Source organism: Schistocerca americana, chromosome 4, assembly GCF_021461395.2.
Source record: "Schistocerca americana isolate TAMUIC-IGC-003095 chromosome 4, iqSchAmer2.1, whole genome shotgun sequence".
NCBI classification, from domain to species: Eukaryota; Metazoa; Arthropoda; class Insecta; order Orthoptera; family Acrididae; genus Schistocerca; species Schistocerca americana.
This window is the reverse complement of record NC_060122.1, coordinates 240,086,193-240,103,779: the sequence shown is the minus strand read 5'-3', so window position 1 is coordinate 240,103,779 and position 17,587 is coordinate 240,086,193. Positions and strand designations below refer to the sequence as shown.

Below are 17,587 nucleotides of genomic sequence, written 5' to 3'. Positions count from 1 at the left end.
AACAAACACAAACACACACACAAAATTCAAGCTTTCGCAACAAACTGTTGCCTCATCAGGAAAGAGGGAAGGAGAGGGGAAGACGAAAGGAAGTGGGTTTTAAGGGAGAGGGTAAGGAGTCATTCCAATCCCGGGAGCGGAAAGACTTACCTTAGGGGGAAAAAAGGACAGGTATACACTTGCACACACGCACATATCCATCCACACATACAGACACAAGCAGACATATTTAAATATGTCTGCTTGTGTCTGTATGTGTGGATGGATATGTGCGTGTGTGCGAGTGTATACCTGTCCTTTTTTCCCCCTAAGGTAAGTCTTTCCGCTCCCGGGATTGGAATGACTCCTTACCCTCTCCCTTAAAACCCACTTCCTTTCGTCTTCCCCTCTCCTTCCCTCTTTCCTGATGAGGCAACAGTTTGTTGCGAAAGCTTGAATTTTGTGTGTGTGTTTGTGTTTGTTTGTGTGTCTATCGACCTGCCAGCACTTTTGTTCGGTAAGTCACCTCATCTTTGTTTTTATATATAATTTTTCCCACGTGGAATGTTTCCTTCCATTATATTGATATCAATAGTCAAAATAAATTAGAAAATCAATTACATACATAAAAACTAAACACAAAACTAGATCTGGTGTTATATTCGTTAAAACTGAGGGCCAGTCTTTCTCTTTTATGAAAATGCAGATTATATTCACATATGCTAATGGTAAATAGTTAAAAGTAACAAAACATATTAAGGAGGCAGATGGCAAAACAAGAGGGGAATTAAAAATATCCCAGCTTGCTTCGTCACAATTTGCTTTACCTGGTCCTATGAACCAAACAACCCACCTTCCTCAATGTTGACCTTCACGTCAAAGATCGCTACATCAGTACCTCTATACATATCAAACCTACCAGCCACTTGCAGTACCTCCACTTCAACAGCTGCCACGCATCTTTAGTGATGAGCAGCCCCTCTCCAAATAGATCGAGGGTCTCACTGAGGCCTTGACACACTGTAATTACCCTCCCAACCTCATACAAAAACAGATCTCCTGTGCCTTCCTATACCACTGAGGACTTGAGAACTGAATCACATTCTCTGCCAGGCTTTTGACTACCTCTCATCATGCTCTGGAGTGAGGAATGTCCCATGCACTATCCTTCCCACCCCTTCAACAATGGTATTTTGCTGCCTGCTGAACCTACACAGTATTCTTGCCCATCCCTAAATAACTCCTGCTCCCAACCCATCGCCTCATATTTCTGTAGTAGACCCAGATGCAAGACCTGTCCCATACATCCTCCCACCACCACCTACTCGAGTCCAGTCACAAGCATCACCTATAGGCAGGGCTACCTGTGAAACCAGTCATGTGATCTATAAGCCAAGCTGTAACCACTGTACTTTGTTTTACATGGGCATGAAAACTAATGAGCTGTCTGTCCACATGAATGGCCAGTGACAAACTGTAGCCAAGAAACAGCTGGACCACCTGATTTCTGAACATGCCGCCCAACATGACGTTCCTCATTTCAGTGATTGCTTCAAGGCTTGTGCCATCTGGATCCCTCGTACAAACACTAACTTTTCTGAGATGCGCACTTGGGAACTCTGCCTGCAATAAATCGTACATTCCTGTAACCCTCCTGGCCTCAACCTTTGTTAGTCACTGTCCTACACACATAGCCCCTTGCCTGTTCTCATTCCAGCACTACACAGACCTCTATTCCACCAATGCACCCACAATCTATTTACTTCTCTCCTTCTGCTGCCTCTCTCCGACTGCACCTAGCTGTCCTACCCTCTCTCCACCTTGTCTCTGTATTCTCCCACAAGCAGCACTTTACTGTCCACCACCCCAACCCTGTGCTATCCCTACTCCTCCCCATCCCAGCCTACTACTTATCCCCACCGCCCAGTTGCTTCTTCCATTGTCCACTGCTGCTTGCAGTCTGGCCTCAGCAGCTAGACTGTGTGTGTGTGTGTGTGTGTGTGTGTGTGTGTGTGTGTGTGTGTGTGTGTGTGTGTGTGTGTGTGTGTTTTGTCTATTTTTGATGAAGACCTTGTTGGCTGAAAGCTCACTTTGAGACAGTCTTTTTGTTGTGCTTGTCTGCAACTCAGCATCTCCGCTGTATGATGAGTAGTAACTATCCTTTTCATAATACTTCATAATATCCTTTTCATAATCCGTCCTGGATTTTCTATTGTTTGATTCTGCTTCTGGTAAGGTATTCTTATAATTACAAAGGGGTTCTTACTTGAAGATAGATATTTTTAACCAGTTTCTCGCTTGATACTTAATTTATGGCTCCTTAGAAGTACCAAATTTATCTCCTTGTATTCTAAACATTTTCCCTTTTCCCATCATTACAAGTTGCTCATAGGATTTCCCTCTTTGTTTAAAAAATTGTGTTAGTGTTTGGGCATCCAAAACTGGTCTGATCAAACTATCTAATTTTGTTACCATTAACAAAGCAGTAAGGTGTTCAAACTCTCTCTGACACACCCATTCATCATCCATCCATTCAATTTCCTTTCTTACACTGTCTTTAAGTGCCACTGGTAAGGAATAGCTTTGGAAAAAAAAATAAGAAAGGGGGGGGGGGGTTATCAAGTTTTATCTTTAACTTGCACACAAAATCTGTCACCACTCCGGTCTTCAAAGAAAACACTTGCTTGTACTTTAAAATTAGGACCAATTGCGTCAGCTTTCTTTTACATGAGATCGACCCAACTTTGATAGGTTGTGAAAAAGAAGCTGGTAACCACTGAAAGGTAGCTACATTTGTTACTGTTCACATATACAGTCAGAACATCTACATAAATTTGAGGTTTAATAGCCTTTTGCCTTCTGCTGCTAGATAGTGCCATAGGTTACTCAAATATTGTACATCTGCCACACTTCCACCTTGTGATAGAGGCATAATTGTCCAAAATATATAGTGAAATGAATAATAAGTTTGATGGTTACAGTGAATTGTATTTTCAGTTCAAAAATAGTACTCCCTAAATTGTTAAGCCATATATGTAAATGTGCACCAGAGTGGCTGGCTCTTAGGTTAGGCTCAATAACTGAAAAGTAATTTTGTGTTGACAGTAATCATCTCAGTGTTGAGCAATCTAAACTCAAGGGTCAAGAGAGAATATGGGAAACAATCATTTCATATCTCTTCTTCCAGTCTGGTCAAAAGTATCTGAAAAAGCTGCTGCCACACAGGATTCAAAATTTTGAAAAATCAATTTGGCTTGCAGCATGGGGAAAAATCACTATTGATGCAGTTCACGAGTTTGCTGATAAGATTTGCACATCATTAGACAATAAAAATAAAGTTGCAGGGATTTTTTGTGACCTCGCAAAAGCCTTTGACTTAGTAAATCATGCATTTCTTATCCATGAGCTTGACAGGTGTGAAACTAGGGATAGTGTTCTGCATTGGCTAACTTATACTTGTGCAATAGGAAACAAAATGAGGTTGTCTCTATAAACACAGCAAATTATTCTTCTAAATGGAAGACAGTAACGCAAAGTGTCCCACAAGGTTCTATCCTATGATACGTATTGTTTCTATTCCACATTAATGACCTACCAATCAATACAAATGCCCCATTATTATTTAAAAATCTAAAATAATTAACTGTACAGTCCATATATATATCTATGATATTATCACTTTTTTGCACAATTTAGAATTACGCAATGAGAACTGCTTTGATCACACTTATAATAAAAGAAATGAAAATTCTATGCTCCCTGCTAATTGTTTAAACTTTTATGCTCAGTCACCCCAGTGTATAGAAATGAAAATTCACAACAGACTATAAGCTAAGAACAATCAGAGCATGAATGCAGATTCACTGAAGACAGAGCTACATGATACTCTGTTTCAGTGATGCTACTACTCAGTTGAAGATTTCATGAATGAACAGCTGAATATTTGAGCAGGATGTAGGTTATTGGTTGTCTTGTTATGTGGATATGTAACGGTATCTTTTCACAAAAAAAGTTACATTAATATTTAAATACAACTCCATCTTATTAACTGTAGTTTCATATCAGTGAAATTGTATTAACCATATTTTGACTTGTCCCCTGTACTCTAATCAAATAATTAACATGTGTATGTTATCAGATGAATAAATCACAATGCATTCAGATGAGTAACTAGTCAACAAATATGCTAATAAGTATACCTGCACTTTGTGGGCCACACTATGCGGATGACAAATGTAGAAATCAGTTACAGTACAGTGATATGGTTTTACTATGTTAAATCTTCAAATGGAACTTTGAATATTATCCTGCGACCAAATTCATCTGTGTGTTTCAGATCTGTGTGTTTGTGGTGTGCTCCCTGACAGTGTCAGTGGTCTTGATTGCCTATTGTTTGGGGATACCTCATTGGTGGGAGAGAAGCCCAGCAGTCACTGTGATGCTTTTGATCACTGGCCACTGGCTTTTGGGTAACATCTGTTTCCACTATTATATGGCAGCTGTTGTTTCACCTGGTTTTCCTCCAGAGGTGAGTGCAGTAAGAGGCCAACTTTGGTTGTTAATTGAATGTTTGATGACACAGACTGAAAAACTTGACTCTTAAGTTGAACTTTATTAGTAGCTAAACTTTTTATCACTGATAGGAAGTTATTAGAAATGTCTGTTTCTGAATAGCTGACACCTTTATGGACCAAAATGATGTCAAATCTTTATATACGATATTATGATATCTAGTATAGAGTCCATGCACTGAATTGCTACTTTGAGAAAGAAATATGTTATGCATGATAAATGTCTTTATAAAATTAATATATTGGGACACAGTAGTTAGTATGCTCTGTTTGTTGATCAGGTCTCTGTAGGATGTTCTTGAGCTCACTCTACAAATAATTCATACTACAGTCTTGGAGTCTCAGAACTTTAGTTTGGTTTGACGAGTTAACAAAAAGAAAAAAAAAGAGGAAAAAAAGAAAAAAAAAGAGATCCCATATGACATTTTGGAATGAAAATACAATCTACCTTTTTTATTTTTATATCCCCAATGCTTGACAACATCCATACTGTGAATAAAGATTTATTCACGCACCTCAACAATTCTGCATTATGCTCCTCCCAATTGAATCAAGTGGCAATCCCAAGAATATGACACTATCAACTTCTTATATCTGCTTGTCATATTTTAGGTATATACTGTTAAAGGATTTTAACTCCATATTTTGTTATCTGTTCAAAGTTTAATTACAAAGAATTAGCTATTGGCCATTTATTAATGTCCATGAAAATTTGATTAACAGCTCTTCTTTAAGAACTATAATTGTTTTTGTATTCATTTAAATGTTTGTATCACTTGCAAACAGAACAAACTTGGCATCTGGTAAAGTTATCATGATAGGTCATGAATGTACACAGAAAGTAAGGGCTTAAGATGAAGCTTTGTAGGACGCCACATGTAACAATTTCCCAGTTGTGTGATGATTGATATCATAGTACAGGACTCTTTGAATCCTTTATTTTCTGTAAGAGATAAGACTTGGACCATTTTGTGGCATTTTCCTGTTACACTATAATAATCTAATTTACTTAAAAGGATATTGTGATTTACACAGCCAAATGCCATTGACAAATTATGGAATATACCAGTAGCCTGTAATTTATCGTTTAACAAATTAAGTACATTTTTGCTGCATTTGTAAATAGCCTTCTCAAAATTGGAACCATTTAGAAATACAAACTATGACTTTGACTAGACATTATTTGTAGGCAGAAGATTGAGAAGGTACCTGTACATAATCTTTTTCTAAAATTTTTGAGAATACTGACTAAAATTAAATTGATGGAATTTGATGGTATTTCTTTATATTCTTTCTTATACAGAGGCTTAAATTCAGCATATTTCAAGTGTTTGGGAATTAATGCAGTCATAATTTGCTGGTTATACAACTAACTTAATACATTACAAGATTCAGAACAACACTGTTTAATTAACCTTAGTAATCTATTGTCGCAGCCACTATATTTCTTGTATGTGGAAGATTTTAAGGTGATCATTACATCTTCTGCTGTAGTGACAGTCATATTTGTATTATTGAATTTATTTGTAGTGGTTGATCTGAAATATTCTATGGCGTTATCTGCTACACCTGACAACACCGTCTTTTCAGCAAAAATTAAGATATGCTTATTAAAAAGTTCTGCAATGATGCAAATATTTATTATGAATGTATTATGTACTCTTACTGCAATGTGCTCATCATCTCCGGTTCACCATCCTGCTCATTCCTATAGTCCATATGTCTTTATTGTTACTGGAAGATGTTGTTTAGATGTTGTGACAAAATAAGAATGCTCTAGAAATGACTGCACTTGTTTAATAAAGTGGAGGAACTTCATGAAACATGCCCAAGATATCATGTACATAAATTCTGAAATATGTAAAGCCAAGTAAAGTTTAACTTATCCCAGGACTAATTTAGTATAACACTCACACGGAACTGATTACAGTGGAACCTCACTTAATGAGCAACTGCCATAATGTGCAATTCACATAGCGAGCAAAACAAATTGTAAAAAATGACTCGTTTGATGAGAGATGGTTTGCATAATGAGCGACGACAATTTAGTGCGACGTCACCAGTCATTTGTTTGCAGTGGTAGAAACGTTCAACAATAAGCACACCTTTATTGTCGGCAGCAGCATATGAACAATGTCTTGAGTACATACTACAGTCTGGGTTTAGCGTGCTTACTGCTACTGTCTTAGTGCGCCTTTTGTACACGCAGATTCTAAACTTGTGTTCACGTGTTTTTTGTGCAAATTTGAATAACATTCATAGAAATGTCCACGAAGATAAAGCCACAAGAAGATGGCTGCAAGAGAAAGGAAATGACCTTAGAAATGAAAAGTAAAATCATTGCAAAACACAAACGTGGTACAAGTGTTGCTGATTTAGCAAACACACACGATTGGTCTGCATCAACTATGCCGGCCGGTGTGGCCGTGCGGTTCTAGGCGCTTCAGTCTGAAACCGAGTGACTGCTACGGTCGCAGGTTTGAATCCTGCCTCAGGCATGGCTGTGTGTGGTGTCCTTAGGTTGGTTAGGTTTAAGTAGTTCTAAGTTCTACGGGACTGCTGACCACAGATGTTAAGTCCCATAGTGCTCAGAACCATTTTTTTTGCATCAACTATTTGCACTATCCTCAAGAACAAGGACAAGGTTAAGGAGATAGATGCTTCAAGGGGAGGGACAAGAGTATCTAAACAACGGTTTTGTATTCTGGACTACGTCAAAAGGTTGGGTCTCTTATGAGTAAATGAAAAGCAATTGCAAGGCACCACAATTAACCAGAAAATTAACTGTGAGAGTACGAGGAATGATTTTTGCTGACCTCATTAAGAAGACTCCAGGGTCATCAGCGGCTGACGAAGTGTTTGGGGGATGCCATGGGTGGTTCGAGAAGTTCAAGAGAAGAACCGGCATCCACAGTGTAGTGAGGCATGGCAGAGCAGCCAGCTCTGACTCAAAGGCAGCAGGGAACTTCATCAGGAACTTAAAGTTGCTTGTAGATTCTGAGAGCTATCTGCTGCAACAGGTATTTAATTGTGGTGGGATGGATCTATTCTGGAAAAAGATGCCAAAGCATACCTTTATAACAGCAGAGGAGAATGCATTGCTGGGTCACAAGCCAATGAAATACTGTCTCACACTGCTATTTGTGCTAATGCAAGTGGCAGTTTGAAAATTAAACCGCTGTTTGTTTACCATTCAGAAACTCCATGAGCCTTTGAGAAGTGTAAAGACCAGAAGATAAAGTTAAATGTGATGAGGAGATCCAACAACAAGGCTTGAGTAACACACGATTTTTTTTTTTTTGTGATTGGATCAATGAAGTGTATGGCCCTTCGGTGAAAAAATATGTACGTAAGATGAATCTGCCACTCCATGTCTTGCTTGTTATGGACAATACTACTGCCCATTCTCCAGGCCTACAAGACCACCACCTTGAAGAATTTAAATTAATCAAGATCCAATTTCTGCCTCCCAACAACTTTCTGTTACTCCAGCCTATGGACTAGCAGACTTTTTCCTAACTTCAAGAAGCTCTACACTAAAGCACTCTTCAAGGATTGCTTTGAGTTGACTGAGCTACCAATCTCACTCTCAGAGAGTTTTGGAGACATCACGTCAACATCATTGTCTGCATCAAGATGATCAAAAAAGCATGTGAAGGGGTTATCAAGAGAACTCTCACTTCTGCTTGGAAGAAGCTTTGGCTGGAGGGCATTGTTGAGTGCGACTCTGAGGCATTGAGTCAGTACCTGTGGAGCCTATAGTCAGTGAGATAAGAAACTGTATCACAGACTTTGAGTTTGCAGTTTAGCACTAATCCATTGACTGTTATCACTTAATAATAACCAAACATTATTAATTTTTAATTACAAATAGAGTAGTGTTCTCAGTGTTGCATATAAGGTATACCACAGCACACAGTGTACGTCTAGCCACACTTGTTTGTCAGATGAGTACCTTCTCTACTTCCTCGTAGTCTTCTACAACAGAACCAAAATTAATCACTTAGAGCAAACGAGTTGGTAGCTCTGCATCTGCTGGCTGGCTGTGCGTTGGTCAAATGACTGTCTTCTCCATTTCCTCCTGTTGGCCTCCAACTTTCTCACACCTCCTACAACATAACCAGAGGGAAGCTCTGACTTACTCTTCAGTTAACTAAATTCACTGACCAGCTTCTCTCAATAGATTTACTTAAGACACGGCTATCGACTTTTGCAAAGGAAAGGTGCTTTTTTGTGCAAGGGAACAAAACCTTTCCAGTTAGGTGGGTGAATCTAACCTCAGGGTCAACTGTTCCATATGTTTTCTTCTTCTATTAGTCACTCGCCTTTTCCGTGCGGCATCGCCTGTGTATATGTTTGACACAATATTGACCACACCTGCTCCTCTCTCACTGTTTCCATCTCTTTCTCTTCCTACAGCCCTCTGCCTACCTCATCCACTTACCTCCTGCTCCAATCTGCTCTTCTCCACCCCATCCCTGTCTCTGTCCATTGTCTCTGTTCACCCCGTCTTGTCTGTCTCCCTCCCTTTCCGTCCCTTCATCCAGGCTGATACTACTCTGACAACACGCCTGTAATATGGGGCAGGTTACACACCATGAGCTTGAAAATAATTTTTTTGCTCCTGAAGGAAAATGATTGCCCCCACTGCAATAGCAGATATAGTAGCAAGGAGCAGCATTCATATTCAAATAAAAATTACTATAACCAGTGTTTCTTAGTAGTCTGTCATTCATTGCACAATTGAGCTATTATGTTTGTCACAACATTTTTATCCACTGAAAGTATTTGTAAGAAAATGGTCAACACTTTCATATAATTAAGTGAGTACTATTTTGTTCGTGCTTCTCTAGACATTTTGATGATTTCTTTAATGCCTAATATGGCTGCACATTCATATTGTCAGCAAAAGTCTACTGCAGGGAGAACACAAAAACAATTGACCAAATATCATTATTTCAACCTCCTGCTGGGCCTTTTCCTGTGTCTAGCTTTCATACTTACTAATACACAGCATACTGTTAACGTGTTTTACTCTTTTATGTTGCGTGTGATCTTCATGTTTCACATATTAGATCACTGCTGCTAAAGCCATGATTATTTGTTGTATTTGCTCCAGTTAAAAAGGGATTATATAATCCATAGTATGTAATTTACTTTACTTTACATGATCAGGCTCACAGTACCGCATGCAGCTAAAAAACTCTTCTTGCAGTGGCTTCTACTTCCTGCTTTCTGCCAGCAATCACTCTCTGTGTCAATCTGCAGCAGGTCCCCATGGGTTCCATCTCTATGCCTTTTTTCCCTGCCTAGAGGTCTTCTTCTGTGGGGAGTAAAAGCCACAGATTTCAAAGGCCAATGGTGTTTATCCACCCAAGCTGTGCCCTGCTCATAAAAGCCACCATGTGGTTCTCATCAGGCCTGTAATATTTAGTCTGTAGTAGATATCATCCAGTCAAAGGAGCATAGATCTTAGACTTTCCACCTGAAAACTAGAAGATTGTTTAAGAACTTTTTTCCAGACATTCCAGGTTTCGCAACTGTATAGCCTTATTGATTGAATCACTGTTTTGTAGAGCTGGTGTTTTAAATTCCTTGAGGGACTGTGTGATTTAAAAAGCTGACTCAGACTAAGGTGCAATCAGCCTGCAGCTTGAGTTGCTGCTTTGATTTTTTTTTGCTTCGCACGATGTGTCCTCTGTAAAGATTACCCCCCCCCCCCCCCCCCCCAGATATTTAAAATTCTGGACCTTTTTGTAGGATCAGGTTCCAACTGCCAGGGGCTGAAGTGATTCTCTTCAATAAGCAGGATTACTGCCCATCGCCAGATACTCAGTCTTAGATTTATTCACAAGGAGACCAATCTTCCTCACTCCACTTTCCCATACCACCGCACGGTCACTCATCGGCATCAGCTCTTCCTCAGATTGGATGGCAGGCCTATGTCATTGGTAAATCCAAGAAGTGTGATTTTAAAGTACGAGGATGAACAATATCGGTGCCACATTGTCTCTTTGTGTCTTTTGAATCAGTGAGACAAACTCGAACCAGCTTCACGAGTCTCTTGGGTATTCCAATCTCAACTAGGCAATTCACCAGGCTCTCTCAGTGAATGCAGTCATACACTTTCTTAAAATAAATGAAGAGCACTTGAAGATCTTCGAAATATTCCCACATCTTTTTGATGAGATGTTGCAGCATATGGATGTTGTCCACAACCAGATGGTCCTTTCTAAAAGCACCCTGAAATTCACCAATCATTTATTCTGCAAACAACTGGTTTATATCCAACAAACAGTTGGACTAGATCTTACAGTAGACATTCAGGAAGGTGATGCTTTCTTGTGTATAGGCCAGATGATCATTGTCTTCCAATCTTCTGGGATCTTCTCTACAATCCAGATCCTCTTGATTAGTTGGTGAATGCTCTTGTGGAGTCCTGCCCATCCAGCCTGAATAACTTTTGCCTGGATTCCATCTTGTCCCAGGCTTTTGTTCTTCTGGAATTTCACTATTCCCTAATGTAGATGGCGGATAATCTAAATCTACAGTGTCATGAGGATGTAATTTGAACAGATTTGTAGGTTCATCATAGTTGAGCAGCTCCTTGAAGTATTGTTTCTATCTCTTAGTAGTGTTGAACAAATTATAGCACTTGGAGTATTCTCTGGTATCCCTTCGTTAAGAAAATAACTTTATGATACATCTTATGATCTTTTTTCCTCAAGAAATCTAGTTGAACCTCCTCTATCATTCCTTTTATATAAATTCTCAAGCTCCCCCTAAGTAGTTCTTTGTACTTCTTCAGATGTGCTTTGCCTTGTGCAAAAGCAGTGACTCATAGACAGCTTTCCTTGGTTTCTCGTATCTTGGTTAATGCCTTAATGCATTCGTTCCCAAATCAGATCATCTTACCCTCAATCTAACTGCATTTACCACCTCATTTTACAGCATGTTTGATGTCTTTCTATACTACTTCTGGTTTTTATGTGAATTGTGTGTAACACAGAACACAAAAGTATCATGATTTGCTGTCTTATAGACATAAGTATTTGAATACTCTGGTTATGTTATTTATACAATAAAACTGATAGACCATAACAATTACACAGTATTCTATTACATCCAGTTGTCAAGTCCCTTACAATAATACGCAGAAGTTGTAAGAGGTCATATTTACTCCATTCTGTCTTGTGACTGTTAACTTTATCTTCGATGTAGTAGTAGTAGTAGTAGTAGTAGTAGTAGTAGTAGTAGTAGTAGTTTTATTCACTCATAGATCACTTTTACAATGATATGTAATATCTCATGGTATTATGCTCCATTCCTTTTCAACCTTCCCCACACCATCCCTCTCTACTCCCTAAGGAAGGAACCATTAGTTCTAAAAGCCAAGTAGTGTGTCACTTCCATGTGTGTTTATTAGCGGTACTAGACATTTCACCACCTGAAAGTAACCAGTGGCGAGAAACTCTGTCTCGTAATTTACAGATGTTTGTTTATTTCCTTTACATAGCTTCCTCGATTATGCAACAGTTTATCTGAAAAATTCTCAGCCAATTAATGGAAACAACATACTGTCACTTATTTGCAAGTAGTCTCTAACATAATATCCCTGAAGGTTAATTTGTGTTACACTTTCATGCAGTGGCAAATGTCACCATGAAATGGCTCTTACGAAAGTCTGCAAAGAATCCCTTCATATTTACAGCTGCATATTGATTTAAAGAGCATTCTTTGGGAAACCAAAAGGCAATGATATGAAAATCTTTGAGTATGGGAAAGTGATGTCGGTTCCTGTAAGGTGAAGCTAAAAAATAGGATGGGGCTTTATCACTTCCTAAATGTCCTTCACATGGATAATCTTGGAAGCTAGTATGGGATGTCGAAACTCAGTAACTCCTCTTTGATAGCGAAAAATGAAGGGGAGGAGTCCCTTTATGCTTTGAAGTTCAAATGAGTTTTATTTGGCTTTGAACCCTCTGTATCAAAAAAAACGGCAGCACGAGATAAGTTTTGTCTATTGCGGCAGATGCGTACAACTTGGCTGCTTTTAACTGCTGTGTGAAATGAATTACTGGTAGAATATTCTACAATTTTAGGTCATTCCTTATAAAATATGTACCACCTTGAATAAGAAATCTTTTCACATGTATTCTGCTATCAGTGTTAAAGACCGCAAACTGTTCAGGTTATTCTAGCACTATTTACTAAAACAAAAAAAGTTAGCATGCCATGTCATTGTGTTACTCTCTTGTGTTGCAACTAATTAGTTTATTTTAGTCATTTCTGAGTATTTATTCTTCACACTTTTGTATATAACATCTGTTAGATCATGTCAATTGTATGAAGATACAGAAAGTAAGATTTCCAATGTTGTTTCCTTTAAAGTAGTTGTATTTAGCTGAGAAAATTGTACAAATGCAACAGACCTATGATGTGTCAATCAAATGCCAGCCAGACAGGTCCCATCTGGCACCAGTACCGCTGCAGCAGTGCCCCAGACTGGTGTCTCTTATTCATTCTCCACTGCCTGTGAGGTTCGGTTGGTAATAAGGTTCCTTAATGCATCTTCAGCTCTGTTAGGTCTACGGGCAGAACATCATGAGCAAACAGATGGTGCATTGCTGTTGTAGGCTTTTTTCCAAAGATCATCAAAGTGTCCATGATGAAGAACACTGTGGGTGGCCATCCCTCATCAATGATCACCTGGTAGAGCTGGTGTGACAGCGCATCCTGGAGAACCATCGCGTTGCGATTATGGAGCATGGCAACCATTTTCTGCAGACACAGTGCCACAACCCTTGTTGTGTGAAATTGTCACTAAGCACCTGCTGTTCAAGAAATTGTGTGCCAGGTGGGTGCCAAAAAACCTGACACTCGACCACAAAACGAAACACTTTGGGGCAGCACTGACATTTCTGCAGCGATATCATGATGACAGCAATGAGTTTCTCGACAGGATTGTCATTGGTGGTGAGATGTGGATTCTTATTCTCTGACCAGCATTTTGACAATGATGAAGAGCTGAAGTTGACTGTCGCACACTGGTTCCATTCACAGGTGGCAGAGTTCTAAGACACTGGAATATAATAGTTGATGCCATGATATGAAAAGTGTCTCAGTTCTCTTGGTGACTGTGTTGAAAATAGCTCAAACATTGCTGTACCTGTTATCAATAAAGTGTTTTACGTAGCTGTGTTGTCTTTGCTTTTTTTTTTAAAAAAAAAAAAAAAAAAAAAAAAAAAAAAAAAAAAAAAAAAAAGAAAAGAGGAAACTTTCTTTCTGGATGCGTCTCATAGTAACAAATATTATTAAACTGAATGTGGGAGTTCTTATCATGAAGGTCTTACTTCTGGAGCATCTTCATAACAACTACTTCATCATTTTTTACTTATGTGCCTTTAATGATATCTATGATATTTATTTATGTTGTCTGTTTTTACTTATTATCAGGGTGCACTTATTCCTGAAGCTGCTAGCATCTGCAAAAAATGCATTGCTCCCAAACCACCTAGGACACATCACTGTTCTGTATGCAACAGGTGCGTTCTCAAGATGGATCACCACTGCCGTATCCTTATTATTTAATATAATGTAACATATTTCTACCTTATATGTTAAGATGACCTGTACTAAATATGTATTGAAGTCTAGCTCATAAGGAAAGGTCTGCAGGGGTCAGATCGACTGTTTAAAACCACCTACAGGGTGACGTAAGTTAGGGTCTTGGGTATCTCACCCTGCAGCTATTCACCTTAGTGGGCCCTCATTTGCATGTAACCAATGGGGTTCATCCTCTTGCAGCATGAGCACAGGATGCATATTTCACTAGCCAGTGTCCAGGGTGTCCTGTCTTGTGAGGCCAAGTGTGCTCAAACTTTCATGGTCACTGAATAGCGGAAGGACAGTGTGCTTGCTGCCAAAGGAGGTCCTTATGGGGTTGCCACATGGAATAACTGTGTAGCACTGCAGCCATTCACCTTAGTGGGCCCTCATTTATGTGTAATTGAGAAAAAAATTTCATAATTTTGTGTGATATTCTGGAGCTTTAAATTTGACAGATCTATGTGTAGAGGTGTTGTAGCATGGTGGTTAGTGTATGAGACTGATTTGCAGAAGATGGAAGTTTCAGATTTCATCAGGTGCTTCAAATTTTTTTATTTTTAAATGTTTATCAAAATTACTTCGATTATTATTGTTACTCAGATAATTGGTTTATGTAACTTTTTAAAATTTCTTATAGTGTGTCACATCATTTTAATTATTGTATTAAGTTTTTTGTTTACTCTTATTTTTTCTTGTGATCATTCTGTTTTCATTTGAAATCTTTGTGAATGTGATTTTAATTATTTTTGTTTATATATCACAATATTCAAAAGTTTGAAAACTCTGATCTATCAGTTAAAAATCAAAAGGCAAAATAGTATGTATTTGCTGTGAATAATGTCAGAAATGTAGTTTTCATTTCATACAAGGTGCACTTTTATGGTGAACATCCTACAACATTTAAAACAGAAACTGATGTTGGACTATGGACGAAATAATGCAGGTGAAGATTTAAATGAAAGAAGGAATTATAAATAAATGTGCGAAATGAGGAATAGAAATAATGAATGCAATAACATAGACAAAAATATAACAGATTAAATCAAAATTAATACAAAAATAAATCACAGGCATAAAATTCCAAAAGATAGAAAGGAAAAATAAGAGTAAATATAAAAGTCAATATGATGATTAAACTGATGTGCTGAAAGGTTAAAAATTTAAAAAAATTACATTTAAACACATCAACTCATTAACAAAAATGATCAGATTCATTTCAGTATGTATTTAAAAATGATTTATTATAATAAACGAGTAAATGAGTAATTTATTTATTAATAATAAATTTTGAAGCACCTCATGAAATTCGAACCCATGACCTGCTGCCCTTGGGGTACACACACAAACCCCTACATTGCAACACCACTGTATATACAACTGTCAATTTTAAGGCTGTACAGCATCACACAAAATTACAAATTTCTTTGTTAATTACTCACAAATGATTGAATGGCTGTAGGATGTGATATCTGGGACCTTGACGTACATCACCACATAGATGATTTCAAAATCTTGATCCCATTCCTGCGGACCTTTCCTTATTTGTGATTCAGTTAAGCTGAGCTTCTGGATTAATTTTCCTGTGTATTAGTGGCATATCAGATATGATGTCATTAAAGCATAGTGTGATCTTTTCCTTCTTTTCGCTACTGTTATACGGAGGAAGTATATTGGTGTCATATTCTCAGAGTATGAAACTGAGTTTATGATCGTGATAACATAAAATTTGGTATAAAGTAAAGAATTTCCGCAACAGCATGAAATTCACTGTGGCCAACATTCCAGATTCTTGAGCCGCGTAACGAATGTTTGTAGGGGCTCCTTTTGTAACTACATAGTCCAGTCACATTAATGTGACCAGCTGTCAGAAGCTTGAATAAGCATCTTTTGCAGGGTGGATGTGCAGGAAGCGTATCCGTAGGTTCTGGAAGGACTGAACAGGGATGTGGAGCATTGATGCCTCTAGTGCTGTTGCCTGCTGCATTAGGTTTCTTGGTTGAGGATCCATGGCACAAACAGCTTGATTACCATAATGCTCCCTCCTCTAACATAGACCTTTTCACTGACCGAACAACCATCTGTCCAATGGAGCATAAAATGTGATTCAATTGAACAAGCAACTCAGTGGACATCCTGTTGTGGTATTGGCATGCAAATTCCAGTCTTTGTCGCTGATGAACAGTAGTCAGCGTGGGTGCATGAACACATGCTGTAGAGGCCCATGTGCAGCAATGTTGCTAGCCCCTTGGTTTATCTGAGTGGTCAGTCGCTCAGCAGTTCCACGTCTATTCACCTGTACACATCTCCACAGCCATTTTTCATCCCTGTCATTGATGGCCCATGGTGTGCTACAGTTGCTTTGGCACTAGTTTTGGGTAGCACCATTTTGCCACACACAGTATACTTTAACCATAGCGGCCTGGGAACCGTTTACAAACTTAGCCATTTTTTGAAATGCTTTGACCCTTAACCCGAAAACCAATGATCATCCCCTTTTGGATGTTAGATAAATTGCTTCATTCCCACATGTGCCAGTTGTCACGATTCTGCGCATCAACTGGGGTTTTGCTGTCGATTAGTGTCTAGCACCTTTTTCTCAGGGACAGGGTCACAAGGTGGTGTGGCAGTTGTGAAAGTGCCACCGAGTGACAGCAGTGAAAATGTGTTTGCTGTACTTTGGTGAGAAATGGCAGACTGGGGGAAGGTGTGCAGTTTGCTAAGTGAAATTATATGGTGCTGCCATAAACCATTAAGCATCACCATGTGTTCTGAAGTTACAGAAAGGAAATTGTATGAAATCATATGAAAAGTGGGTTCTAGAAAAGGAATATGAAGGTGAATTGACACTGGCAAGGATACTTTTGATTGTGGCCAGTAGCTGATGAAAGTTGGATTGATGAGCATCCTGTTGTCACTTGGTTTTTAGAACACTGTCCAGTGGGGTAGAGCTGGACTGTTTCATGGTTTCTGAAGCTGTGCTAATGATTTTGCAAGTGAGTGCTGTAGTTGAATGCTGTACTGAGTTTTTATGTATGAATCTTCAGTCTGCCCTGTTGTAACCAGGGAGCTGGGAGGACACGTGTCTCTGTATTAGGAATGAAGGACTGCCGGTTCTTGATCAATTGGATGCAAGCCATGTTTGGAAATGTTTCACTCAGAGAATTTCTATTTCTTATTTAGCTCTCAGAATATGAACAACTTAATTAAAGCAACAGAAATTGTATGAGTCAAGGAACAAAAATGAAATCAAAGAGTGAGCAGAATTCAGCAAACACTTTGCATCTCGTAAGGACAGATTGATTATCAGATGTCACCCTCTCCCTCCCCCACAGTTCTAATTGTACTTTCTGCTGAAACGGTCATGCCATCCAGATCACCCCACAATCGGCGGATGCTGCCACTTCTGTCATAGACTCATCAGGCATTGT

The 17,587-nt window shown here is 38.7% G+C and overlaps 1 protein-coding gene across 1 annotated transcript in view; it reads left to right on the top strand.

Moving 5' to 3' along the window:
- Window positions 1-17,587, top strand: part of LOC124613872 (palmitoyltransferase ZDHHC16B) — a 95,284-nt gene that overhangs the window by 27,517 nt on the left and 50,180 nt on the right. Inside the window, exons 4-5 of the mRNA XM_047142600.1 lie at window positions 4,316-4,507; window positions 14,007-14,124. Coding sequence (XP_046998556.1) covers window positions 4,316-4,507; window positions 14,007-14,124 — 310 coding nt within the window. The remainder of the gene's footprint in view (window positions 1-4,315; window positions 4,508-14,006; window positions 14,125-17,587) is intronic.